The 27806-nt window shown below is 42.4% G+C and overlaps 1 protein-coding gene across 1 annotated transcript in view; it reads right to left on the minus strand.

The window, feature by feature from the left end:
• Nucleotides 1–8583: 8583 nt before the first annotated feature.
• LOC132829094 (insulin receptor-like) overlaps nt 8584–27806 on the minus strand; it is a 262793-nt gene continuing 243570 nt past the window's right edge. Inside the window, exons 15-21 of the mRNA XM_060846407.1 lie at nt 26201–26268; nt 24539–24768; nt 20618–20728; nt 17944–18103; nt 15950–16079; nt 14328–14462; nt 8584–13383 (exon numbers count right to left, since the gene is read on the minus strand). Of these exons, the coding sequence (XP_060702390.1) occupies nt 13023–13383; nt 14328–14462; nt 15950–16079; nt 17944–18103; nt 20618–20728; nt 24539–24768; nt 26201–26268 (1195 nt within the window). The 3' untranslated portion in view covers nt 8584–13022. The remainder of the gene's footprint in view (nt 13384–14327; nt 14463–15949; nt 16080–17943; nt 18104–20617; nt 20729–24538; nt 24769–26200; nt 26269–27806) is intronic.

The raw sequence follows: 27806 nt of genomic DNA on the forward strand, positions 1-27806 counted from the left end.
GCGGGGTCAAGAGTAGAGTGGTGCTGGAAAAGCACAGCAGGTCAGGCAACATCCGAGCAGCAGAAAACTCGACGTTTCGGGCAAAAGCCCTTCATCAGGAATGAAAGTTACGCCCCGATTTTCAACATTATATCCGTAAAAATCCACTCTCGCAGGTGCCAACCAATGTTCCTTTCGGTATACTACCGGAATTAATCAAACTGTGCGTTCGAGTTACATCCCAATCCAGCGTCATTCAAACAAAACCTTGCTCCTTTCAGGAATTTGCCAAAGCCTGGGAATAAATTGGAGGGATGTTGGGGGAAAGTAAAGTTTGGTGCTGTCAGCGTACTCGGGCAAAAATGGTGCTGTGTTTTTTCGTTGTTATTATTCAGCAGGTACGTGTCAGTGATGATCAGCAGGAGATAACGACTTGGTGCCAGGATTGAGCTGGTCGTTTCCAATCTCTGAAACATCTGACGTGAGAATTTATCTTAAAAGGCATCTCAGATGTCCAGGAAAGAGGGAGGTAATACAGACACAAAAGAAACTTGGGGTAAAGCCTCATGTTGGAGCAGATACTGCCATTCACTGTGGGCGAGGCAGCATCCATGCACAAAGACAACAAGCTAAAGTTTCCAGTCTACATTATTCTTCATCAGAGTTTTGCTGAAAAATCATCTGAACTCAAAACGTTAGTTTGCTCTCTCTCTGCATGGATGCTGCCTCACGCGCTAAGATCTCCAGTATGTGTTGTTTTGAGCTGGGATAAAGCATTATGCAAAGGATTAAATCCACAAATTAAAAATTGTGTAGAGCTAGTAGACACAATAGCACATATAGCTATCGTTAATTAACCTGCTCAGATATATGATAACACACCACTGGAGTAGGTGGGACTTGAGCCCAAGGCCTTTTCGCTCACAGGTAAGGATGTTAGCCCTGCGTTGTAACAGACCCACCACCCCAACTAGCTCATAAATGCAAAACAATTTATTGGAAGAATGAACAGTATGGGAGGGCTAGCAGACAGCTGAGGTAATTCCTATACTCAAAAAAAGGAGTCAGTATAAATATAGGGAATATAGATCATCGTCTCTAACACTGGCGGTAGGAAAGCGAAGACAGTTCTTACTCATATATGCAACTATACAACTGGAAACTAAATATGCCACAATAGCACAATTTTAAAACATGCTTGGCTCACCTTATTGTATTATTTGAAGCAACAGAAAATGTAAACAAGGATAATGGAATAAATTCGGATTTTGAAAGTTTGAAAATCCCTTGAATATCAAGTGGGATCAGTGTGTAAAGGCAATATAGGCAGCCTGGTAACCCAAATGTCCAGGCTAATGCTCTAGACACATGGATGCAAATGTTTCCAAGGTAGATGATAGAATTTGAGTTCTATTAATTGAGAAATCTGGAATTTAAAGCTAATCTCAATGATGGGTAAAGATTACAGAAATAAACGATAGTTTAGTATTTAAAGTCCCATCAGTTTCCTTGCCTATCTGCCATCCTCACGTTGTTTGGCCAACATATGAATCGAGACTTACACCAGCGTGTGGTTGACCTTAACAGCCCTGTGAAATGGCTGAGCAAATCACACAGTTTAAAGGTAACTTCGAGGGGGATCAAAGTCCAGCCTAGCACATATACAACTAACACTTTTTTAAAAAAAAGTTCTTGATGTTTGGCCAGAAAAGGTTGAGTCAACCAGCAGCTTGATAATAAGTCAATTTATGAAACAGCAAACAAGTTTGTAAGATCGAGTTTGTAAAAAATGAGAATTGATGCTGAAGAAATGAAGCTGAGACTACCAATGTACATCATCTATGTCAATGATTGAAAATACATTTTCAAAATTGGCAGACAGCTCCAACTAAGGCAAGAAGGAAACCTATAAAACAAAGTTAAAACACAAGACCAAATTAACAGGCTTGCAGAATGGGTGTGCAATTGACAGTGGAGCTTGCATACAATTCATTGCAAAAAAGCACATTGTAAGAGGAAGAATAAAACAGCCAAGCATTCTCTTGATAATAAGATATAAATCGGGAAGAGGAACAAAGGGATGTAGAGTTATGAAATCAGCGAGCATCAAAAATAGAGGCAGAGTAAGGACTTAGGTTTGTTTCTAGAGAGAAGTGAAAGCAGGGTTGCACTTGGTTAGACAGTATGTGTGATAGTATGTGTGATACTGTGCACAGTTTTATTATAAGAGAAAAACATGATTCTTTGTCCTCACACTTCTTATCCTTTGGGAATTAGCGGAGAGGTAACAGCAGGATTTCCATTCAACTTTATTCCAGACGCTCCTTCCATAGCCGAGACGTCCTGGGACTTAAAACCAGACCTAGGGATATTACCACTGCACCAGAAAACTTCCTTAAGCTCAGTTGAAAGTGCAAAAACAATTGGCAATCATGATCCCAGAGCTGAAAAGATGGACCTCCCAGGAAAGGCCAGACAAGCTCAGGTTCTTATCTCTGCATCAGACACCTGAGTGGCTGAAGAGAGGTCTTTCAAAGTCAGGAAGGGCTTGATAAGGCAATGGTGGAGGAGGAGTAGGGGTCATAATTAAGACGGTGAGTAAAAAATTCTATCAGGCAATTCAGGAGAACCTTCCTCATCCTGGGAATGGTATGAATATGAAATCTGGTACGTGGAATGTGGTTGAGGCAAACAGCAGATGTACATTGAAGAGAAGACTGGACATGCAAATGAGAAAAGGAATGTCCTTTGCTCCTGAATATTATTGTGAGATATGGTAAGACTTGTATTGGTTTGGCACCTTTCACAACCTCAGGCCACCCCAAAGCCCTATACAACCAATGAACCCATACAGTCATTGTTCAATGCATACAATATCTGCACAGCAAACTCCCACAAACAGCACTGTGATAATCGCCCTAACCTGTTGGCAGAGGTTCGGGGTTAAGCACTGGCAACAGAAAATTTCCAGTCCTTCTAAAACCATGTCATGGGGCCATTTACACCCATATGAGGGTGCAAACTGTTCTTTTATCATGGTATGAAACAGGACAATAGGAATATAGAACATAGGATTAGGAGTGGGAGTAGGCAATTCAGCCCTTCAAGCTCACTTCACCATGGCTGACCTTATTCTGGTCTCAACTCCACTTTCCTGCTCATTCCCCATAATCCTTTATCCCACTTTTCATCAGAAACATATCTATTTTTTCCTTGAATCTGTTGATTGATTCTGCCTCCACTGCAGACAGGGACAGAGAGTTCCAGATTCCCAAAGCTCTGAGAGAAGTCATCTCAGGTATGAACCTATCTCTTCTTCCTCTTGATCCATGACATCTTGCTCTAGACTGTCCCATAGACTGTGCTGGTGAAACTCAGCAAGAATGACAGCATCTGGGAGAGAGAAAGAGTTAATGTTTTGAGTCCCATATGATAATCCATGGGAACTGAAGCAGTTTTGATCAGTCATATAGAACTGAACAATGAGCCCTGTTTCTCTCTTCAAAGAACCCACTCAACCTGCTGAATTTCTCCGGGCACTTGGTTTTCATCTCTGATTTCCAACATTGGGGTGGAACCTGGCATCTATCTCAGGTTGAGGTGTCATCTGAAAGAGAGTACCTTAGGCAGTGTAGCTCTTCCACAGTGCTGGCCTCTGGAATGGAACATGAACCCAAAACCCTCTCAATCAGAGCCCAAAATCCTACCCACTGAGTTATCCCTGAGAAAATGCTGCTTTGACCAGAGAGATGATGTGGCAAGTGGGTAGTTGTTAAATGAAAAAACACAGATGGTGTAAATCAAATGCAAGCATCCTTTCTCACTGAACAAACCCAGTGTAAACCGGTTTGAGACCATTTCCCTCTCAAAAATCAGTTTTGCATTTTTACTGCAGTAACAAGCACAGTATTAACAACTGACTTCAATCTTTGCTTTCCCCCCCCAAAAAATACACAAAAAAAATTAAATCATCATCTCCCATTTACTGAAATTTTTCAAGAAGTGATTCTCCAAACCCTTAAGAAGATGCCAGTTTCTCTCAGCAAAGGCTGTTGGAAAGTTCCAGTGCAGCAGCCTCACATCCATGTCATCCTCCCCTGCCCAACCTCTGGAGTTGTCAGCTCAAGAGATGGAGGGGTGGGTGGTCAATGACCATCAGTCAACAAGTGTCCAGTGGCAAGTTCTCTCGCCACCCTTACTTTGTCCCTTGGTCAATTTCCTCTCTTCAAAAAGACACCTCTGGAGATGGAGAAACATTAGGTGTCACATTGTTGGAACGGACATCAAAGCAAGAATCCGAGCTGTGAGCGTGATCGCCAATTAAACAGACATTGAGCAAACTGGAAGCTTCGGACAATTCCATTCTCATGTCAAAAAATCGTCTTTACTTTCCATGTTTAACTTCCTCGGAGATCACATTCTCTCCACATTTTTTAGATGCATTCAGCTGTCAGGGCACACAGGGATTGCTCTTTTTCAGTTCCATGTAGACAACCTGGCAGAAACATTAGTTCCAGTTTTCCAAAATGAAACACAAAATATTGTCGGAAACACGAGAGTCATGGGTGCTTTTAACACTAACCCACATGATTACAAAACTCTGCAATTGTAACCTGTATCAGAGTAATACACACAGTTGTCCTGTTAATACCCCCCAAATCCTAAGGAAACACACTCTCGTTCGCTATTATACACCAGACATATATTTACATACTGTAAAAGCCAACACATTGCTTTTTTTTTTCTCTTTAATACATTTTGTTTGTGCTAATGGCTGTAATGTTAACTCAGGCAGACGTAACTGCTATTGGAACAGCGATGATTCATAAAGCACTCTCTCTCCGCTCTATTTCAAAATGCAAAAATAAACTGTGCACATAGTCTGTATACTTATCAATACTTTATATTTTGTTTTCCTTCCTGCACGAGAGATAAAAGTAATTTGCAAAAAGACAAGTTATATTTGCACAAAAAAAGAGACTTGCTGCACCCCCAGCGCCCCCCTTCAGTTTGAAATCACATATATTAAATCACTTCATTTAAATTCTCGCCAAAAGATCCATAAAAGTTTGACTTAATAATTAAAAAAAAAGAGAAATCTGTTTTCATGGCCCTGCTTGGTTTGCATATAAAACACCCCTGATAACTGAGTCTTCCCATGCTCCAGAAAATACCATGAGGACTTGTTCAGATTTGGCACAGGTGGGAGTCAACTCCCAAATGCAGTTGTAAGATGTGTGTTAAGTTCCCCAAATAAACACTCAAGAGGTTATTATTTTGGGTAACATTGGTGTCAACAAATAAAATTAGTGTGGTTCACTTGTGTGATTTCCTTTCCAGGTTACTGGAACCCTCTCTAACACAGACAAAGATTGCATGTGCAAGTCTGGTTGCTATTTCCTTAACAATAATAATATGCCCTACACAAAAAAAAATCAATAGTTCAGTTGTTATTGAACACATAGATAATGTCCAGGTTTGGCTTCCAATTTATTTACAAATGCCATGAGAGTCTTTTAGCACTGTTGGACTAACTTAGCCTTTAGCACCCATTTCTGCAGGAAACTCTTCTGATATCAGATATTGAAAAAAAATTCACTTTTTATCCCCAACCTTTGCTCACGCTGTCCTTACTTAAAAGCACCAATGTTTCCGTAAACTTTAGGAGGAACACGTCCACTACTCTTTCACAAACATGAGCAGGTTTGAGTTGGCTGTGGTACAGTATAGTTGGAGGGCTGAATGCCTTAAGCCTCATGGTTAGATCAGAGTTAATAACCCCCAAAACCAGATTTGTTGGGGTCTGCTCCATCACAACCTATGCGTATTCCCAGTGTGAATGCATATTTTCACTGCACTAGCCAAATTGAATGGGGGAAACCAGAAATCAAATTCAACTAAAGTGGGGTGGCCCCAGCAAAACTAATTCACCACTCCCCAACAATCCCAAAAGTGCACAGATGAGTTTGCTGGGTCTTGCTGTCATTTTTATTTTCTCCTGCTTCCCGAAGGTATATTACAAATCCCTTCCAGTGAAAATATAAATACAGATTTTATATCACATTCCCAGGCCCAAATGTTCACAGTATAATTAAAAAATAAATTAACCTGATAATTACATTTTCAGGTCTTGGCTTTTGTTTAAAAAAGATATTAAAAGCAATTCTCCTAATTTAACTTGTGGTCATCTGAATGCGTTGACAGCTGAAGGATCTGTTTCCATGCTGTACATCGCGATGACTCTATGCTTAACTGAGTCAGCACCTGATCACTAGCATCTTCCACTTACTAAATCCAAGAGAAGTCCAACTGCTCAGAAGAACAGAGTGGTAGAAATTTGCTGATGGCAAACAAGGACAAGGATAACATTGCTTTAAAAAAAAGCAAGATGCACAGTCCAAAGAAAAAGTCAAACGATTGCAATGATCTGGTTCAGTCCCAGGATTGTATAGCACAATGCTTTATTAAATTGCGTGCTATTTTCAACGAGTCAAGAAATATATCACTAATTGTTTGTTATTTTGTAAGCATTAGCTGGTTGGACCAAAAAATAAATCTGAACAAGTCCTGTTAGTGGGGCTGTATAACTGGAGCAAGGGTACATAGCAGCAATGAAAAAAAAAAGAAGGATTTTTGGAGCAAGTCTTAATACACACTTCAGAATATAATTTAATCTGCAGAGGAACAATGCTGTATCATCTGGTGTTGTTCAGTTGTAGGCACGTGTTGTCTCTATTGACAGACACACAAACACACACACTGTGTATGGACTTTCTGCTTCACAGAATTAACAGAAGAACACTAACACCCTCTCCTTCGCTACTGGAGCTGTTGGAGAACACAGCACCGGGTTGGAGTGTGGATAGCTGACTGATCACCACTCTCTGCTGCTGTATAATTGTCAAAACTCAGATTTTTAAAAAATTCGTTAAAGTATAATTTATCCCCTTTGCTCATGTCGTTTTTTTCTTTTAAGAAGTACCCCGTTAGAAGTGGGGTATTTGGAAACTCACACCCATCCTTGACTGTAAGATGTAATTTATGACCCAAAACCAGCTATGACTTATGGCTCTCCAATTTCAAACCAGATTATACAAAAAGTACAGCTCTGGCAGCATTTGTGGGGAGAGGAACAGCCTTGGAGTATGAAAGAGCATCACGTGGACTCAAAACATTAACACTCTATCTCTCTCTCACTATACAGATGCTGGCAGACCTGCTGAGTTTCTCCAGCAATTCCTGTTTGTCTCTTTTTCTTTATTCTTTCACAGTTTGGCCATCCCTAACTGCCCTTGAGCTGAGTGGCTTGTGCTGAGTTTGCTCTTTGGAAATAGAATACGTTAATTTGTTTTATAAAAACCAATCTGAATTCTTACAATTTATTAGAGCAAAACAAATCACAAGGGGTGAATCTTACTTTGTCACTTTATGATTCAATCATGGTAACCCGAAAATCAGCCATTTTTGTGCCAGTGGGGTTCTGGCAATTATATATTTAAAAACAACATATCTAACTTCCTGGGTTTTGTTCGGCCCATTACTGTTCCCTTAGCAATCTTCAATCATCCACCTCCCTGAATTTCAGATCTGAACAAGTAGATTTTTTAAAAATCCAAGTAAAAGAGGAGACTCTGCAAATGCAAAGAGAAACATGGCGAATGTAAATTACATTGGTGGTCAGTCAGCCCTCCACAGGGAGGGAAGTTTGGGGTGGGGGTGTAAGGGAAGATTTAGATGGGGAGGGAACAAACTCTAAATGTATTTAGACCCAGAACAGAATACTGTGAAATACTGAGAGGAGCACACACACTAATATCTGAAAGAAACACTGAGGTAGATTGTCCCAGAGAATTACACCGCACCATATCCTTCTCCCCAGTTTCTCATCAGCAACAATACATTTTCATACCCTAACCTTTTTTTTTGTTTTTGTTTTGTGTAGACTGTAAAGTGGGATTCTGTACAGTGATCTCTATAACATTAATAAAAATAAATAAAATATTAATTTTTTTGAATATAAGAAAATCTTCAGAATTACAAAAGTGTGTGAATTTTCTCTCTGGTTTTTGTAGTGTGAAACAGCCACTAGACGTATATTAGAGTGAGGGGCTGTCTTAGTTTCTACTAGGTATTTCATATGCTACACAGAGATATAGGCACCTTAAGAGCGAATAACTTCACACTATTTACAAAGCAAATTCTGTTAATAAGCTCATTATTCCCCCTACTCACAACTAACCGTAGACTAAACGCCCAAACCCATCCCCCACCCAATCATATACTTGAAAAACCATCCTTACCCACTCCATCCTTTCTGGCTTTGGGTCACTTGTCCCTCTCCTTCCCTCTACTCCATCTTCCCCTCTGAGATTTAGGCTTTAAAGCTGGATAATGATAGATGAGGGGAAACCATGCCTCCACTCAACAGATGCTGTTCTAACATGCAGAAATCAACCAGCTTTCCTTCAGCTTTCTAGGGGCAGGTGGTTTGTTGACAAATGACTTCCATCTGTTGGTATAACATGAACTTCAGCCCCTTGCCCAAACCAACCCATCCCCTCACCTCCATCCCTACACTCCTTCTGAACTCCCCCCCCCCCCCCCCCATAAACCGCACTTGTGGGAACAACTTTAGCACTTGGATCAATGCATCGCAACCCAAGGGCACATCACAGTCTGCTCAAGAATTATAGAATCCCTACAGTGGAGAGAGGCGCCATTTGGCCTACTGAATCTGCACTGACTCTCTGAAGAGAATCCCACTAAGACCCCTGTAACCCCACATTTACCATGGCTAATCTACCTCGCCTGCACAAACATGGACACTTAGGGTCAATTTAGCATGGCCAATCTACCTAGCCTGCACATCTTTGGACTGTGGGAGGAAACTGGGTATTGTCAAAGGACAACTAGGGATGGGAGTTAGATGTCAGACCCAGCCAGTGAATCCAGCATTCACTGACATATGAGTAATCAGTTTCCTATTGAGAGGTGCAGCTTGTTTGCCTCTGGTCTCCAACACCCTCCATGCGGGCTTCCCAGCTAGGGTGCTTAATGAATGAAATGGAACTGACCAGCTAGATGGGTCACTGCTACCATGGGTTAAGGAGACGACAGTTGCTTCCAAACAAATGACAGAAATACAAAGAGATGAAAATGAACCACAACAGGGAGTAAAACAACCCTTGCAACAAGCCACAATTTGACCATTTGTCATGCAATGATTACAGGACCAGGTCATTTGCCTTTGCTGCACGAGATCCCTGCTTCACACTCTCCCAATCCCATAGTTCTGCAGGTCCCACTTCCCACACATTGTCTGTAATTTTTATTCTATTTTACATGTATCTAGCGAGGTCAGTGCATCTTGCTCATTTCTAACAGCCTTTGAGAAGTTGTGGTCACCTTCTTGAACTGCTACGGTCCATAAGGCGTAGGTACATCCACGGTGCTATTAGCAAGTCAGGTGGAGGCAAGATATTACTTTAGATGTGGCCAATAATTTTGTTCAAGTGAGACTATATTTCGATAAGCAAGCCTTATCAGATTATTGATTAGGGATCTAGATCAGGCAGCAGTCTGCGGAATATGTTTTGCTGGTCTCAGTTCTACTGCTGTAAGACAAACAGGGAAGCCCGGTCGGCATAATGAGTGCCTCACACTTCCACCACCCAGTCCTTCCAACAGTGGGTTTGGGATAGAATCTCACTACAACCAGAAGGCTGTGAAGGCTGTGGACATCTGAACAACGCAAGCTATTTATGTTTTACAGAAAATAGCTCCTGATGGAAACAACAGTGAGCAGCTGGTGACTGCTGCGTTTTTCAATTAAGGACGGGATATTCCAACACATACCAATGTTAGTGAAGCTTAAAATTTGCAGAAACCCACAGGGAATTAAACCCCACTGCAAATCTACAGAATCTGGGGTTTGGGGGAATATAACCTTCTACTTGGCAAAAAGATGAGCTTTAGTCCGATCATGTAGAGGTTCCAAATATCTCAATGATTCATGTTAGCAAATAGTTTGGGTTGGAATCATCTGGTCAGACTTTTCAAACCCTACATGAGCTGGTCAATCTGGAGCTATGAGAGACATTACAGCACAGAACAAGGCCATTCAGCCCAGACTCTATGCGTAATGTGCATGGCCAGTCAACATTTGCTTACTTACAGGCTCCCTTTACCCTAACCCCTGCATTTGGCTGGACAAGAGACTGCACAATTCCAAAGGCATTGCAAAGGGTTCTGGGAAAAGGCAAGCTCTGTGTTCAGCAGCAGCAGGAGTTATTCATAAAACAGAGGGAGGCATTGCTGTAAGACAGTCACGACACAGCTACCTACGGAGCTTGGGCATTAGGTTAAGCACAAATACTGAGATGAGAAGCTTATTGGCACTTCATCAGTTGTATTTACATTAAAAGTTTTCACCTTGAGTTCTGCTCCACCCTGTCCTGCCTTCACAGTTATTTCCCACATTGTTGGACCAAATGCATGGATGAGCTACTGTAGGTTTTCTGAGCCTCAACTAGCCACTTGTGTGTTTGTATTTCCAGCAAACACATCTCCCCCCTCCAACCCTACACTCCCAGCCTGAATTCACTCGGGAACTGGTGTCATACGGACATAAACAGAAAGCAGCTTTTGACCACTGAGTCTGTGTTAACACTCTGCACAGCAACCCAGTCAGATCCATTCCCTTGATCTAGCCCTATAGCCCCACATTTTATTTTAAATCTCTCTCAACATCCCATTCAATTTCCATTCAAAACTATTATTCCAACAGACATGTGCTTATCCCTGGCTTAAAGAACTCCACACGTCGTCCTCCATCACTGGCAGGGGACACATGCTTGGACCCTCTCTCGTTTCAATTTGCCCCCAGCTCCCTTTCACTTCTTGGTGGTGGGAAAGGGGGTAGAGCAGGGAAGAGGGGATTAGAGATCTTGGGTTGGTAAGTACAGAAGCTTAATCCGTCTGCCCCCTAACACAGAGTGCTCAGGCAAAAATGAAAAATCAATTTTAGTGGGAGGAATACGGATAGGATTGATTTTTTTTGTGTCTAAAAGCTTAAGTGTCATGTGTACTTGGCACAAACCCGTGACTCTTCTCTCTTCCCTGATGTCGGTCAGGATAGCAGGTTACTGAGCACAACACAAGACTTACAAGCCATGAGCTGACCTGTAAGTCAGACAGAACAACTGATCAATTAATTCTCTGTGGTTTCAGATTTTAGCCCAGTGATACACATTCATATCGGGGACCATGATCATTCCTTCTCCACTTATTCTGTGATTTAATTCCAAACATCTCTCTTTTTCTCTCGCATAAGTATAAGATTAGAGTTAATTTCCCCACTTTGTTCTTGACTGTCCTCCATTCCAATTAAACATACATTGAGAATAAACAGCAGGCAACTATTTTAATCCTGGTCTGTTTTACGTTGGTATCAACACAGCAGCTGTAAGTTACCTTCCATTGACTTAATCCTCCTCCTAAATCCTGCGCCAGTTTGAATTGTGGCTCCGAAATCTCAAAGGAGAAAAGGAGCTTAAAAAGCAATCATATTGTTGCTCCTGGATGTGTGCTACTTTTTATTAAAATATGGCACATTAACTATTCCTTGGTTCCCACTTCCAGTCTAAGGAGAAGCACAGCCTTCACTCAGAAATACCTGAAACATCATTCCCAAAAGCTGCCTTTTTAATTTCTTCCAGCTTTTCGCGCCTTGCTGTTCTCTCTCTACCAACTCAAATAGAGACAGAATTCCTTTTGGAACGTTCACTATTTCCTCCTACTCATCCAATCCCCTTCAACACGATGAGGTACACAAGTGATCTTAAGACCAGATCACTTGCTATTGGTCTTGCTGTTGAGCTCACTGAATCACTTCACACTGTCTCAAAAGCCACAACAATAAAGCTTTCAAGAAACCTTGGATGAAGCATAAAGCAGAATCTGAAACCCAGAGCTTTGTTTGCTGTAGATATTTTGTGTCCTGACGCAATATCCCTCGAACATCAGGGAAGGTGGGGGGAGGGGGGTTGATTTCAGGTATGCTAGTCCACATTTTACAAAAATAAATTGTGTCTCTGGGACTACAGGTCCTCAGAAGCACACTTTTTGATTATTGCAAAGCTGTTCCTGGTGGAGAGAATACAACAAACATCAATTATATACAAAAAACATTAAAAGTACAGGATTTGTCTTCTAAAACCCACAGACGAGAGAAAACAGCAACTATTGGTCTGAGAAACTGTTACCCAACCATTGCATCTAAAATGACCTCTAGCTGTGATTTTCTGTTTTTAGAAGTATACATCAGTGTTAGGGTTTTGGAATTTGGTAGAAGATTCAGATTTACTTTCTTGTTTATGTTCCGCAAAATTCCCACTGTTTAAAAAGTTCACACTTCAGGAAAATGAAATTGGACTTTTTGTCATTTTATACTGTAGATGCTCTTCATGTTTAAACTGTCTTTCTAAAAAAAAATTGTTTTCCCCCAAAATTGGGCATAAACTTCTCAGCCTCAAGCACTCCACAGATGAAAGTTCAAAAGGTCACTTCCTGGCTAGGAACCACAGCAATGTTGATAGCAGCCTTGGAAATGCTTCACTGATATGGTTTTGTTTTTGTGTGTCTATGTACACGTGTGTATGTGTGTGCATGTCTATGTACACGTGTGTGTTCTGTGTGAGCTCTTGTGCATGTGCAATCGTGCCTGTGTATGTATCAGAGTATAAAACTGTTTACACGTGTTGAACTGTATGGTTGTGCACGCATGTTTGCATGATGTCATGTCTGTACATGTATGTAGGCACAGTATGTACGTGTACATATTTCTACTGTTATAGAATGAGTGTTTTGTTTCTTCACAGTTTGATTCATTTATAACCAGCCACTTGGCAGAAAAAAAAACATTTTTTTAAACAAAGGTAAAGGTCCTTTCCCTGTGTAACAAACTGTGGCAGCCTTAATCGAGTCCCAAGATTCTAAGGGCCCAACAAATAAAATTCAGAAAGAAATGGGAGGTAAAAGAAATGTTATGAAGGGCTTGACCTTGGCAAGGACAATATTCGCCCATTCTTCTTCCCTCCATTCATGTGTGTGTACGGTATGTGCTCATCATAGTTGCCTCTGAGGCCCATAGTAGGGCCATTGTCCCGGCTGTGACTCAGAGGGGTCTCTGTCTGTGAGTAAGATGAAGGATCAAGTGGAATGCTTTCCATGTTCTCAAAATCCATGTCGTATTCCTCTGTGTCCGGTGGCTTGTTGTCCTCGCTGTAGTAGAAGGAGACATCGTGGAAACTTGGGTGGAGGTCGTCCTTCAGCATCTCGATGATCTCCAAGAAAGTGGGCCTTGCTTTTGGATTGTATTGCCAACACATCTGCATCAGGGTATGTCTGGAGTCACAAAAGGAGCACAGGAAATGATTACTGGAAGGTCATACACGAAGCAACTAAAATCAAATGCAATCTCAACTTAGACAAAGAAAATAAATTCTGCAAAAATGGCTGTAAGATAAAGCATTTTTGAAGTTTAGAGTGCAGGAGAAAAATATAATTTAAGCCCATTATTGTCCATGCTAGCTCTCTGCTACAGCTATCACAATAGCACCTAAACAAAAAATGCATTTCACTGGTTTCAAAGCAGTTTGGGGTAAAGAAAGGAAGAGAGGAGGAATGGGGGGGGAAGAGAGAGGAGGAATGGGGGGGGGGGGGGGGGAAAGAGAGAGGAGAAATGGGGAGGGAGAGGGAGGAGAAATGGGGAGGGAGAGGGAGGAGAAATGGGGAGGGAGAGGGAGAGAGGAGAAATGGGAAAGGGGAAAAATCAAGGTACCGAAAGAGAGGAGGCAAGGAGAATGGGACAGATGAGTAGTGCAGTGCTTCAGAAATGGAGTGTTAGCTTGGGAAGTGGGGGAAATGAGACAGACAGAGTGAGGGAGCAAGTGAAAAAGGTGACGGGGGGGGGGGGGGGAGGGAAGAGGAGGAAAAGAAAGGCAGACAGAGAGTGAGAGAACGAGGGACGAAGAGCAAGTGAGCGCAAGCAAGGGAAAGTGAGCAAGAATGAAAAAGAGAAAAGAGTGGGAGAGGGGAGAATTGAAGATTTGGGTTTCAAATGATCTGGATTCCATGAAAAGCATGGGCTGGGATAAGTGATCACTGAGATATCTTACTCAGAAACGTTGCAGGTAGGATTCATACTGGGACATAAGCTCAATGTGCTCTGACAGAGCAATGATATGGATGCAGAAACTGGCATTACTAGCAATCAGGCCCACAGTTGATATTTGCTGGAGATGATGGGCAGAAGAGAAAGTTGGTGCACGGGAAAAATTGATACTCACAATCGATCTGCACAGTTATCTGGACGATCCAAGAAGCCTCCATCCATAACGAACTTAAGAACCTGCTCGTTCGACAGTCCTTGATATGGCTGTTCTGCCAGAGTGCTGACCTCCCAAAGCACAACACCAAAAGACCTGCCAACAAGCACAAGCGCAGTTCAAAATAAGTTAAAACAGACTAAGGGGTACTTCTAATCTCCATCGTATCGTTATTCGAGTTACAGAAGACCACTGAGCTCTTTGTATGTTCCTATGGAAGCTGATTCTGCCCAACCTCTCTGGTAATGCACTCCAAGTCTCAACAAGACCATACATGAAAACAATATTCGCATTTTCTTTTTAGGTTTTTTTGCCAATTATTTTTCATCTTCGACCTCTGGTCACTAATCCACTTGGAGGAAACTGTTTCTCTTTGTTTGGTCTGTCAAACTCCCATGAGGTTTCCCATTAATCTTCTGTGGTCTACGGAGAAATCTTCTAATTTCTCCAATTCACCATGTGGTGTTTTCTTTATTCCTTCATGGGACGTAGGTGTCACTGGATTGGTCAGCATTTGCCCTTGAACTATGCAACTTGCTAGGTTACTGTCACCTCAGATGCCTTTTCCAAAACGTGAGTGAACCAGGTGGGCTTTAATAACAATCACTGACAGATATCACCATTACTGATACTATAATTTTACATCCCAGATTTAATATATGAATGTTAATTCCACCAGGCTGTGGTGAGATTCGAATCCATGTCTGGACGGACTGTTAGAGTCTAAATTACCAATCCAGTGACTTCACCACGTTATCACTATCGCCCTCCCACCATTGGTATGGCCTTGGTAAAACTCCTCTCCACCCTCTTCAGAACCTTCAAATGTTTCCTAAAATATCGTTTCCAGAATTGTGACAACTGGGACCTAGCCAACCATTTGTAAATATTCAGTATCGCTTTTGTACTTTAAAATGCTATTAACAGATACCTTATCCTTCTTACACCTTCAGAGTCCCTGCAAGTTGTCTTACCACCTTCAAACATTCCCATGCCTCTCTGTTCCTGTATCTGCTTTAAAACTGCGCCATTTAATTTAAATTACCTGTCGTGAAGTTTTAACATGACTTCTAAATGATGCTGTTGGAAAGAGTTCTCTTTTTTGTGGAACCTACTTCAGTTATATGAAAAGTTTGGAAACTGGGATTTTTCTCCTTCGACAAGAGAAGATTAAAGTGAAAACTATAAAGTGTATTCAAAATTGAGAGAGACTCTGCCATACCAAGCGATGTGGATGAAATGAGGACATAGGTTAAGCTACAATTTAACAGAATGGATTCAAGTTCTCCTGCCACTGTATAGCACATTCCGCCTTTTTTAAAGAAAAATCAAGTGTTCTTTCTTGTCACGACAGTTGAGTGATGTTTGTGTGTGAAAACTGACTGCCATGTTTGTACTAACACAACTCACTGCGCAAAATGAGACAATAAAGCGCTATAATCGTAATAATCCCTCAATGTATTGCTTTGAGAGGAGGAAAACAGCTTGATTAGAACCATATGTGCTGTTGAAGATAAACACCTTGTGAACAGTCTGGGAAAATTAAGACTTTCCAGTTACACCGAGTACAGACAGACTCTCACCAAACATCCGAATAGGTGGTAAAAACTCCATCCTTCAAAGATTCTGGAGCCATCCATCGGACAGGGAGCAATCCCTTTCCACCTTTACGATAGTAGTCTGTCTCATAGATGTCTCTGGTCATTCCGAAGTCTATTTAAACAAAGGAATGCACATATATAAATTTACTGCATCATGACTCACACCACATTGAAGCAATCAGCTCTTTTAGGAACTTTTTCCAAGCAGCTCAACGAGATGGCTAGTTTAATTGAGCATACCCAGCCCATCTTGGCAAGCCCACACAGAAATAAGGAGCCCACTTTCTCCCTTCATTTCACTTAGGTGACTCTAAGAATGGGTTTAACGTTCTGTACCCTAGCCAGATCAACACACATTGCAGACATTTTCCAATTCCGCTTTATAGGTACCAAAGCAATATACAGGAGGTGCTTGAGATCTGAAATAAAAACCGACTGCTGGAGAAACTCAACATCTGTAGAGATACTGGGGTGGCATGGTAGCACAGTGGTTAGCACTGCTGCCTCACAGCGCCTGAGATCCGGGTTCAATTCCCGCCTCAGGCGACTGACTGTGTGGAGTTTGCACGTTCTCCCCGTGTCTGCGTGGGTTTCCTCCGGGTGCTCCAGTTTCCTCCCACAGTCCAAAGATGTGCGGGTCAGGTGAATTGGCCATGCTAAATTGCCCGTAGTGTTAAGTAAGGGGTAAATGTAGGGGTATGGGTGGGTTGCGCTTCAGCGGGTCGGTGTGGACTTGTTGGGCCGAAGGGCCTGTTTCCACACTGTAAGTAATCTAATCTAATAGAAACAGTTAACGTTTTGAGTCCAATACGACTTGTTATAGTCATATAGCACAGAAAGAGAGTCTTTGACCGAACTCATCCGTGCCAACCAAGTTTCCTAAACTGAACTGGTCCCATTTGCCTGTGTTTGGCCTATATCTCTCTAAACATTCCCTACCCATCTACCTGTCCAAATGTCTTTTAAATGTTATAATTGGACCTGCCTCTACTCCTACTTCTGGCAGCTCATTCCACATACGCACCATCCTCTGTGGGAAAAAGCTGCTCCTCAGGTCCTTTTTGAATCTTTCCCCTTTCAATTTAACCGATGCCCTCTCGTTTAAAACTCCCTGACTGTGGGAAAAATGCCCTGGCTAGTCACTTTATCAATGCCCCTGGTGATTTTATAAACTCTATAAGGTCACCCCTCAGCCTCTGACGCTCCAGGGGAAAGCTCTCAGCCTATCCAGCCTCTCCTTCTAACTCCAACCGTCCAGTCCTGATAATGTTCTTGTAAATCTTTTTTGCACCCTTTCCAGTTTAATAGCATCCTTCCTATAGCAGGATAAGCAAAATCGTATGCAGTACTCCAAATGTCTTTGGAACAGAATTCTATTTGGGGCGGCATGGTGGCTCAGTGGTTAGTACTGCAGCCTCACAGCACCAGGGACCCGGGTTCGATTCCAGCCTCGGGCAACTGTCTTCTGTGGAATTTGCACATTCTCCCAGTGTCTGGTGGATCTCCTCCAGGTGCTCCGTATCTTCCCACCATCCAAAGATGTGGAGGTTAGGTGAATTGGCCATGCTAAATTGACCGTAGTGTTCTGGGATGTGTTGCTTAGGTGCATTAGTCAAAGGTTATGGGTTTGGGTGGGATACCCTTTGGAGGGTTGGTGTGGACTTGTTGGGCCGAAGGGCCTGTCTCCACACTGTAGGGATTCTAATTCTAACCCTAAAAAAAGTAATGTAGGGCGTGGAAGTTAAATTCTGTTTTTCTCTCTCTCTCTCTCTCTCGCATTCCCATCACCACCAAATTGGATGCTATTTTTCCACCAGTTTCAGTCTTTATTCCTTCTTATAGGTGCCTTGTTCTTTTCACTTCACACTCAGTTTCACTCCCCCATCCACATTTTGCTTCCCTTATAAGGCAAACCTGTGACTTATTCCTTCACTTCCTCCCCATTCCATAAATTTACAACATGCCATCATTCCTACCTCCGATTTTCACCGTATAATCCTCTCCCACCATGCAATTGCGAGCTGCCAAGTCTCTATGAACAAATTTCTTGGCATTCAGATATGCCATTCCATCTGAAATCTCAGCTGCTGTCTGAATCATCTCCTTTAGGGACGGTGGTGGTCGCCCTGGGTTATTCTGAAAAGGCAAAAAAATAGACAACATCCACAAGTTATTATTGCCCACTTACAAACGCAGTAAACCATTAGGAGCTCCAAAAGCTTTGTGAATAAAACCTTTAGAAGAATAAAGTAATTTATAAAATACCTATTGACTAAGTTAAGTGCATACCGTTAGATTAGATTAGACTTACAGTGTGGAAACAGGCCCTTCGGCCCAACAAGTCCACACCGACCCGCCGAAGCGAAACCCACCCATACCCCTACATTACCCCTTACCTAACACTATGGGCAATTTAGCATGGCCAATTCACCTGACCCGCACATCTTTGGACTGTGGGAGGAAACCGGAGCACCCGGAGGAAACCCACGCAGACACGGGGAGAACGTGCAAACTCCACACAGTCAGTCGCCTGAGTCGGGAATTGAACCCGGGTCTTCAGGCGCTGTGAGGCAGCAGTGCTAACCACTGTGCCACCGTGCCGCCCACTTGTACACTTGCATTGAAGTACTTAAAGTAAAGAAGCTAAAGCTGCAGGTGGTCTCACATGCCTGTTGTTGTGGTGAAAGTTCGTGACCTCACCTGTTCAGGCTCAGTTCCACCTTTCCAATAGATTTCAGCACAGTGCATCACTCCCTGTTTCCCACCTCCTGTGCACCATTCCCCCATTCTCTCCAGGTTACTCCTCTTTTTCCCTATACCCAGACTGCTACTCTGTCCAATCATTCCCCACTTCCTTCTCACGTGTTTCTTAACATAATTCTCCACTCTCTGATGCGAGGTTTAGGTGTGACTGAGTCAGCAGGGCGCATTCACCGCTGAGTCACAAGGATTCGAATCTAAGTTCCACCCTGCTACCTGAATACAATGATTGACGGTAATACTCCAATGCAGTACCAAGGGGAGCACTGCACTGTCAAAGGTGCCATCTTTCAAAGGAGCTGTAAAATCAAGGCCCCATGTGACTGCTCAGATGGATGAGCAAGATGCCATGGGATTATTTTGAAGAACAGGGGAGCGACTCTCACTGTTTTAGCCAATATTTATCCCTAAATTATGGCTTGATGAGGGAGACAGGGTTTTGGCCAGTCAGACAGTACCCAATCCCTTGTAGTTGGTTTTGCAGGAGGTTTGACCGAATGCCTATACTTTGTAACAAGGCCACAAGCACTTGTTCAATGATCCTCTTGGTGAGTCCAGGGAATGGGACAGACATATTGCTGGTGCTACACGTAATCACACATGTTTTAGATACACAGACTAGGTCTCACTGCAGTACATGGGTATGGTGACGACAATTGCTGTGTACACTAAGACTTTTGTTGGCTTGTGAGGGTCTTTATTGCTAAACACTCACTGCAGTACACTGTGCAGATGCCACAGACCCAGATCTGAATTTCCTCATCAATGGTGTCAGCTAAACAGTTGGGAAAAAAAAATCCCAACATATTCCAGATTCTGTCCTTCAACATCCATGGGAGGTGGAATATTGGCTGACCAGGTGTGGGTTGTTGCTCTGAAGATATTCAAGGGCAGGCCAAATTCCTTATATTAAGATTTGAAGAATTTGAGCATGGCTCATCAATCTGGTACAGCGTGGGCAACGACTCAGCAGTCACCCATCCAATGGGTCATATCTACGGTGGTCAGTCTAGGTTTGGCTGGGAGAACTGCAGTGAGACACTGCTTCATGCAGATGTTTAATACTGATATTGGAAAGCAATACCTCTTAGAGGTGGTGAACATTCATCATTGAGTAAATAGATTGGGAGCTATCAAACAGCCTTGTTTGATCCTCGCCCAGATTTCAAAAGCATTGGATTCCTGCTCAAAACTGTCACATTCACATCATCATGAAGCATTTTCAGAATTGTGAAGGAGGTCCTTGGACATTAAAATTGTTGCAGCACAGAATTACAACAATGGCTACACTTCAAAAAGCACTTCATTGGTTGTAAGGGACTACAAGGGGATCTTCTCTGTTCTCCTGGACACCACTCACTTCCCTGCAGTCCCTTGCCTGTATAGAGAAGTGACAGTACACTCAACATCTGGCTCACATCAAAATTAAAATGCCTGTTCTCAGAACTAATACAATGAGCAACTGTATCTGCAGCTGGTTGGATTACATTTATGTCATCTTATACACAATGCTTTTGAGTATTTTACAACTCTTAAGTGCAAAGACACAACAGTTGTGGTTCCTGGGCTTTGCAATTGGCCTCCATAAAAAGTAAAACAGTGTAAACATTTATTACACAGAACTCTGTAAAATATAGTCTATAAATGCCCAACACTAACAGAGAATCCAACTCCAGTCAGTTTCCTCTTAAATGCAGATGAATTCCAATATCACTGGGCAGTGAAATGGAACATTCCTCTGCCTTCAAAGGAGAAATATCATACCTTCACCAACAACATTGATGAGGAAACCATTGTAACAGCCACAGATCACAAGGTAATCATTTTGTTTTGTATTTTCCAGAAAGTTTTAACATTTTAGAATTTGTGAAGATGCAACTGTGACATTACCTCAGCATCCGGTCGTAAAGATCGCAAGTAGCTCTTCAGATCACCATGAGTCATCAGCTCCATGACCACCAGAGTTGGCTGACCCTTCGATACAACGCCAAGTAAACGCACCTGGAGGACCAAAGTAGGTTTTAGCACAACTTAAACTCAACAAGGAGTTTGCTGAGGAGCCAGCAGCTGTTCCATGCAGATTTAACTCTAACAAATAACAACAATCTCATTTTTAAAAGAGATAGATGCCATGCAAAAACCGTTTAGATAGGACATGGAGTTCTTTACAAAGTCCAACTGGAATTGGAGCCAATCTTCCCACACTTGGGTCACAGAGGTCGACAGCACAGAAAAAGGTCATCTGTCTCATTATGTCTGTGCCAATCAAAAACACCACCTAATTATCCTGATCCCATTTTCCAGCACTTGGCCCATAGCTTTGCATTCTTTAGCAGTGGAACTGTGTATCTAAATATATTTTCAGAGCATTTATTTAGAGAGTTACACATTATATGTATAAGACTCCTAACCTAATAACCAACATTCACTGTATTTTTTGGCATGAAGTTAAGGAGCAGCACCTCTTCTTTGACTTAAACACTTCACAATTTTCAGGACTCAGCACTGAGTTTAACAAATCCAGACCAGAAATTCTGACCCCATCTTATTTCCTTTGCTTTGCTTGGTTCAGTTTTTGCTTTCAGTCAGTTCTAGTGTTTATTTCCTCATCCCATTTTCAATCTCTTTGGCCTTTCGGATGAATTTTTCTATCATTGAATCTCTCTGGTCTTCCACTGTAGGTATGACCTTCATTTTGTCCTTGTCTCACTGACCTCACTCTGCATGTATCTAATGTCAATTCTGTTTCTCTCATATTCTCTCTCTCCACAGGCGTTGTTGGATCTGTTGAGATTTTCCCAGTGTTTCCTATTTCCAAACACAATTTCACTCTGCATCTACACTAAAAGGGCACAAATGAATCCCCAATTAATGCACAATATCTGCACATATTGAACAGAGTATGCATTCCCAATGAGAGAGATAGGGAGCTGCTTTTAAAAACAACTACCATAATCCATAGTGATAGAGCTGTACAGCAAGGAAAGAGACCCTTCGGTGAAACTCGTACACGCTGACCAGATGTCCTAAATTAATCTAGTCCCATTTGCCAGCACTTGGCTCATGTCTCTCTTAACCCTTTCTATTCATGTACCCATCCAGCCTTTTAAATGTTATAATTGTATCAGTTACCACGATTTTCTCTACTGAGAGTGTGGTGTTGGAAAAGCACAGCAGGTCAGGCGAGGAACAGGAGAATCGATGTTTAGGGCATAAGCCCCTCATCAGGAATGGGTGGAATCTGCGAATTCCTCTGGCAGCTCGTTCTATATGCACACCACCCTCTGCATGAAGAAGTATCCCCTTGGGTTGCTTTTAAATCTCTCCCCTCTCTCCTTAAACCTGTTCCCATCTACACACTTGCAGGTGAATTGTGATGTCACACCATTTGTGGAAGAAATAAATAAATCATGGTGAAGAACTGAATTTGGAAGCAAGTTTTTTGGAAACACTCAAAACATTCAAGTTATGTTTTATTATCACTTTAAACATTCCTTTAATGAAGTTTTAAACTCATGCAGCATCTGGGAGCCAATCTGATCCTATCAGCTATCTGACTGGATGAGGCTCTGTCATTGGAATGTTAGATTGTGATTCAGCACTGAGTCTGGGACTATTTGTCCTCAAGGTGAGTGATTTAGTCACACTTAGTACTTGACATCAACAATATTTATTCCTCATTTGTTCTCTACAATAAGCAAAAATAATCAGGTGGTTAGATTATTTAAGTATCACCAAGCTGTGAAAGTAAAAGCTTCAATTATTAAAATGCTAAATTGCCCGTGGTGTAAAGTGGATTAGTCAGGGGTAAATATAGGGGGGTGGGTTTCTCCTCGGAGGGTCAGTGTGGACTTGTTGGGCCGAAGGGCCTGTTTCCAAACTGTAGATAATCTAATCCAATCGAATGTGCCACTCCAATTTTCACATGTGTGTGTGGTGCTCCACCTAGTGGTGGTATTAGCCATAACTGCAACCTACAATTAAATATACAGGGAAATATGCAATCAACAAAGCAATAGTATGTGTACTGGTTAATAAAACAGGGAGACAGCTTCAAGTTGATATCGTGCATTAACTGGGGATTTACACGGGATGAATATACAGTCAGTTTTTTAAGGTGCTGGTAACTTATCTCATGTAAAAAGGTCTGCAGATGCTGGAGATCAGAGCTGAAAACGTGTTGCTGGTTAAAGCGCAGCAAGTCAGGCAGCATCCAAGGAACAGGAAATTTGATGTTTCGGGCACAAGCCCTTCATCAGGTATCAAGTGCTTGTGCCCGAAACGTCGAATTTCCTGTTCCTTGGATGCTGCCTGACCTGCTGCGCTTTAACCAGCAACACATTTTCAACTTATCTCATGCCCCTGTTTACTTCAACACTGGCCATTCTTCTCCAGTCTTTTCAGTTTCCGGATTCTGATATCTGCTGCTTAAGCTCTGCCATTCGCGAGCTCTGTGACCAACTGACTGGCCACCCCTCCCAAAACCTTTCTTTTTCCACTTATTTTTGTTTGATTACACTTCTGTGAAAGGACTCAAAAAACGGATGTAATTGCTGAGAATTTAGACCATGATACTGAGTGTTCCTGTCAGATTGAGCGAGCGAGCAACAGCATTTTGTAAAGATCACATCATTTTACTTCCTGCATTTCTGACTTTGGACTGAAATGGTAAACATTGAAACCAAGGTCTCTAGAAGGAATTGCTGCACTTTCAAAAATAAGTTATTGAAACTCATTATGCACGATGTTGGCAATGCTGCTATTCAAGCAATGTTTGAAGATGGCCTGGTACTGGGAAGGGATGGTGGATGAGATTTGTTTTGCAACCAGTTCCTGATTGGTTTGTGCAACTGCGACTTGCCATAGTTGCCATGGCATCAGCATAGAGACAGCTCTGATTGGTTCCTGGGTAGCTAAACAGTTCGTGGGTGTGAACAATATGTGGAGAAGCCTTCAGACTGCTAGAATGGCAGGTTGTGTCCCTCTCTCCCTCTGCAGTAAAAATGCCTGAAGAATGCCAGTTATTTTCTCCCATAGTTACTGTAAGCTGCTGTCTTTAACCAATAACCAAGTGACTTTGTGGTTAGTGTAACAATTGCCCTTTGCCTCCTGCAAAGAAGAAAGGTGACTGAAGAACAGGATGTCCTAGCAAGCCATAAAGGAATAGCTCAACAAACCCTGTGAACTGGTACTATTAAACTTGCATTTCCTGTTTTTTTTTCCCCTCCTCTCCACCTAAAAACCATGCTTTTTTTTTGTTTATCTGCACCTGTCTGCATATGCGTGTAGTGACTTTAAAAGAGGGTTAGAGTTTTAACTTGTGGGGCCATTTGTTGATAATGACAAATATGCAGCTATGAACTAAGTACAGGACACTGGTCTGTGTTTTGTGTTAACTTGATTCCATCAGATAGGTGAATCAAGGGCTTTGTGTGTTTTGATTAAATCATTAACAATTGTGGAGCCCCAAGGGCTTGAGGATTTGCACATTTTCCCAAAAGAATCATAACAATATGCACACCCGGATTTTCTTCCCCTTTATTCTCACCTTTAGATGCTGATTATCAGTGGGCATTATGCCCTCTCAATTCTGTAAAAGGTCCCCCTCCTACTCCCGGAAACCCTAGTTCACCTGCCCTTGCACCCTCAGACAGACTGATTTCCAGAATTTTCTCTCTTTATCTGTGGTCATCACTTCAAGTGGTTTCCAGTATGGGGGAGGTTGAGTTTCTTTGGTGATGGATGGAAAGCCCAGGGATAAAAACTACAAGGATATCGTTTTTAAAAAAAGCGAGTACTTAAAGATCATACCACATGGTGACAGCTGAACGCCTTCATCACAGATGCCTCATTCAAGAACTCAATACGCTCCCGCAGGCTGGCTGATTCATTCACTGTTTTCACTGCTACACGCGTTTCTGGACAACCCTTCACAATATCCTTGGCGATCCCCTCATAGACCATCCCAAAGGAACCTTGGCCCAGCTCCCTCAGAAGCTCGATCTTATCGCGTGAAACCTCCCACTCGTCTGGAACATAGACTAGGAGAGATAACATGAAGTATGTTTGATGGCATTATACTGAATAGTGATTCATACTAAACACAGCCCACATAAATGCTAACAATGTCTATCTGTCTTATCTTAAAAGACCAAGATAAGACAAGTGGGAATGAGACTCAACCATATACTGATCCTAAACTTCACTTGGAAGTAAGTTCTTAATACTGAAGTTGTTGATTTAGAGAGAAGAGTCAAAAACATCAGCTTGCATTTATATAGTGCCTTGAAAACAGAACTGCTGCTGTGCAAAAGGAGGCTATTTGGCCCATCAAGTCTGCACTAACTCTGAATGAGAAAATCACTCAGAGCCATTCTCCTGCGTTCTGTGCGTACGCCTGCACATTCTTCCTTTTCAAGATCTCCTCTGAAAATCTCGATTGAATGTACCTCCAGCACACCCTCAGTCAGTGCATAACCACTGTTAGTAAAACACTGGAAAACTGAGAGAGATAAATACTTGTTCCTTGATTAATAGGGCAATTAAAGGTTGTGAGGAAAGGGCAGGGAGGTGGACACAAGGAATGCTGGATAAGCCATGATCCTATTGAGTTGTGGAGCAGGCTTGAAGGATCAAATTTATCTCTTCAGAGAATCCCTACAGTGTGGAAGCAGGCCATTCTGCCCATGGGGTTCACACTGACCCTCCGAAGAACATCCCACCCAGACCCACACCCCTACCCTATCCCTGTAACCCTGCACATCCCTGGAAACTATGGACAATGTAGCATCACCAGTCCAGTTTAACCTGCACATCTTTATACTGTGGGAGGAAATTGAAGCACCCGAAGGAAATCCATGCAGACACAGGCAGAATGTGCAAACGTCACACAGACAGACAGTCACCTAAGGGTGAAATCAAAGCCAGGTCCCTGGTACTGAGAGGTAGCAGTGCTAACAACTGAGCTACCATACTGTCCCAAATGGTCATACGGTCTTGCTTCACCAGTGCACTTCAATATTTGACACCAATTAAACCAGTGACAGAGGCAGTAAATAAAAAAACAGCAACGTCTTTACTTATGGACTCAGTAATTGGTGGTGGGGGGGGGGGGGGGGGGGGGGGGTATGGATAACAGAGGGTCTGGGGAACGGGGAGGGACAATGAGAGATAGAGAAAAGGATAGCCAGAGAGAGGAAGAGGAAGAGGAAGAGAGGGGGGAGAGAGAGAGAGAGAGAGAGGGGGAGAGAGAGGGGGAGAGAGAGGGGGAGAGAGAGGGGGAGAGAGAGGGGGAGAGAGAGGGGGAGAGAGAGGGGGAGAGAGAGGGGGAGAGAGAGGGGGAGAGAGAGGGGGAGAGAGAGGGGGAGAGAGAGGGGGAGAGAGAGGGGGAGAGAGAGGGGGAGAGAGAGAGAGAGATAAGAAGACAGAGGCAGTGTTAGAGACAGATAGATTTCTAGGTGTTTAGAAGCTTACCATCATTGGCGCTGATGTACTCTGGATTTGAAGAAGTATAAAAGATTCCAGTGGGTCCTTCTGTTCGTCTGAAAGCAAGAAAATCTCAATAAAATATCTGCAGACATCACTTAAAGTAACAGAGTTCAAAGACTGAAGACAGATGCTCAATGTTACCATTACTACACCATTTGAAGTTTTATTGAAGTGAAGTATGTTTCTTTTCCAAAAACATTCCCAAAATTATTGAGTAAGAAACACTTTTCACCAGGGACTCTTTTTAATAAAAAGGCTAATGAGTAGTATCCAGCTGTGAAAGACCATCCCAGATCAAACAGAACCCTGAAGTTCTGATGAAAGAATGTCAACCTGAAATATTAATTGTGTTTTTCTCTCTCCAAAGACCCACTACAGATTGCCTGAGTATTTCAAACATTTTCTGCTTTTATTACTGTCCTTTAATGGCCCATTACCCCATACAATACTCTGTCCTTCAATAGCCTATTACCCCATACAATACTCTGTCCTTCAATAGCCCATTACCCCATACAACACTGTCCTTCAACAGCCCATTACCCCATACAATACTCTGTCCTTCAACAGCCTATTACCCCATACAATACTCTGTCCTTCGATAGCCCATTACCCCATACAATACTCTGTCCTTCAATAGCCCATTACCCCATACAATACTCTGTCCTTCAATAGCCTATTACCCCATACAATACTCTGTCCTTCGATAGCCTATTACCCCATACAATACTCTGTCCTTCGATAGCCTATTACCCCATACAATACTCTGTCCTTCGATAGCCTATTACCCCATACAATACTCTGTCCTTCAATAGCCTATTACCCCATACAATACTCTGTCCTTCAATAGCCCATTACCCCATACAATACTCTGTCCTTCAATAGCCCATTACCCCATACAATACTCTGTCCTTCAATAGCCTATTACCCCATACAATACTCTGTCCTTCAATAGCCTATTACCCCATACAATACTCTGTCCTTCAATAGCCCATTACCCCATACAATACTCTGTCCTTCAATAGCCCATTACCCCATACAATACTCTGTCCTTCAATAGCCTATTACCCCATACAATACTCTGTCCTTCAATAGCCTATTACCCCATACAATACTCTGTCCTTCAACAGCCCATTGCCCCGTATCGTACTCTCTTACTCTTGCACTTCTCATTTAGTTTATATTTGCATGAACTTCCACTGGAGCTTAGGAGAGTGAGAGGAAATCTTCTAGAAGGACACAAGATTCTGAAACAGCATCACAGGGTGGATGCTGATAGGTTGTTTCTCCTTGTTGGAGGGCGGAGAATAAAGGAATGAGAGATCTCTCATTTACAGCAGAGATGAGAAGACTTCCTTTCCTCTCTGAAGGTTGTTGGTCTGTGCAGCTCTGTTCCCCAGAGAGTGGCAGAGGCGAGATCATTGAATACTTTTAAATACAAAGTTAGATAGAAACCCGATTAACAAGGGAGTCAGAAAATACTAGGGTACGCTGAAAATGGAGTTCAGCATAGAATCAGATCAGCCATGATCTGACTGATGTGGGGTGGCACAGTTGGGACTTCACAGCACCAGGGACCCAGTTTTGATTCCAC

Source organism: Hemiscyllium ocellatum, chromosome 28, assembly GCF_020745735.1.
Source record: "Hemiscyllium ocellatum isolate sHemOce1 chromosome 28, sHemOce1.pat.X.cur, whole genome shotgun sequence".
In the NCBI taxonomy this organism is placed as follows: domain Eukaryota; kingdom Metazoa; phylum Chordata; class Chondrichthyes; order Orectolobiformes; family Hemiscylliidae; genus Hemiscyllium; species Hemiscyllium ocellatum.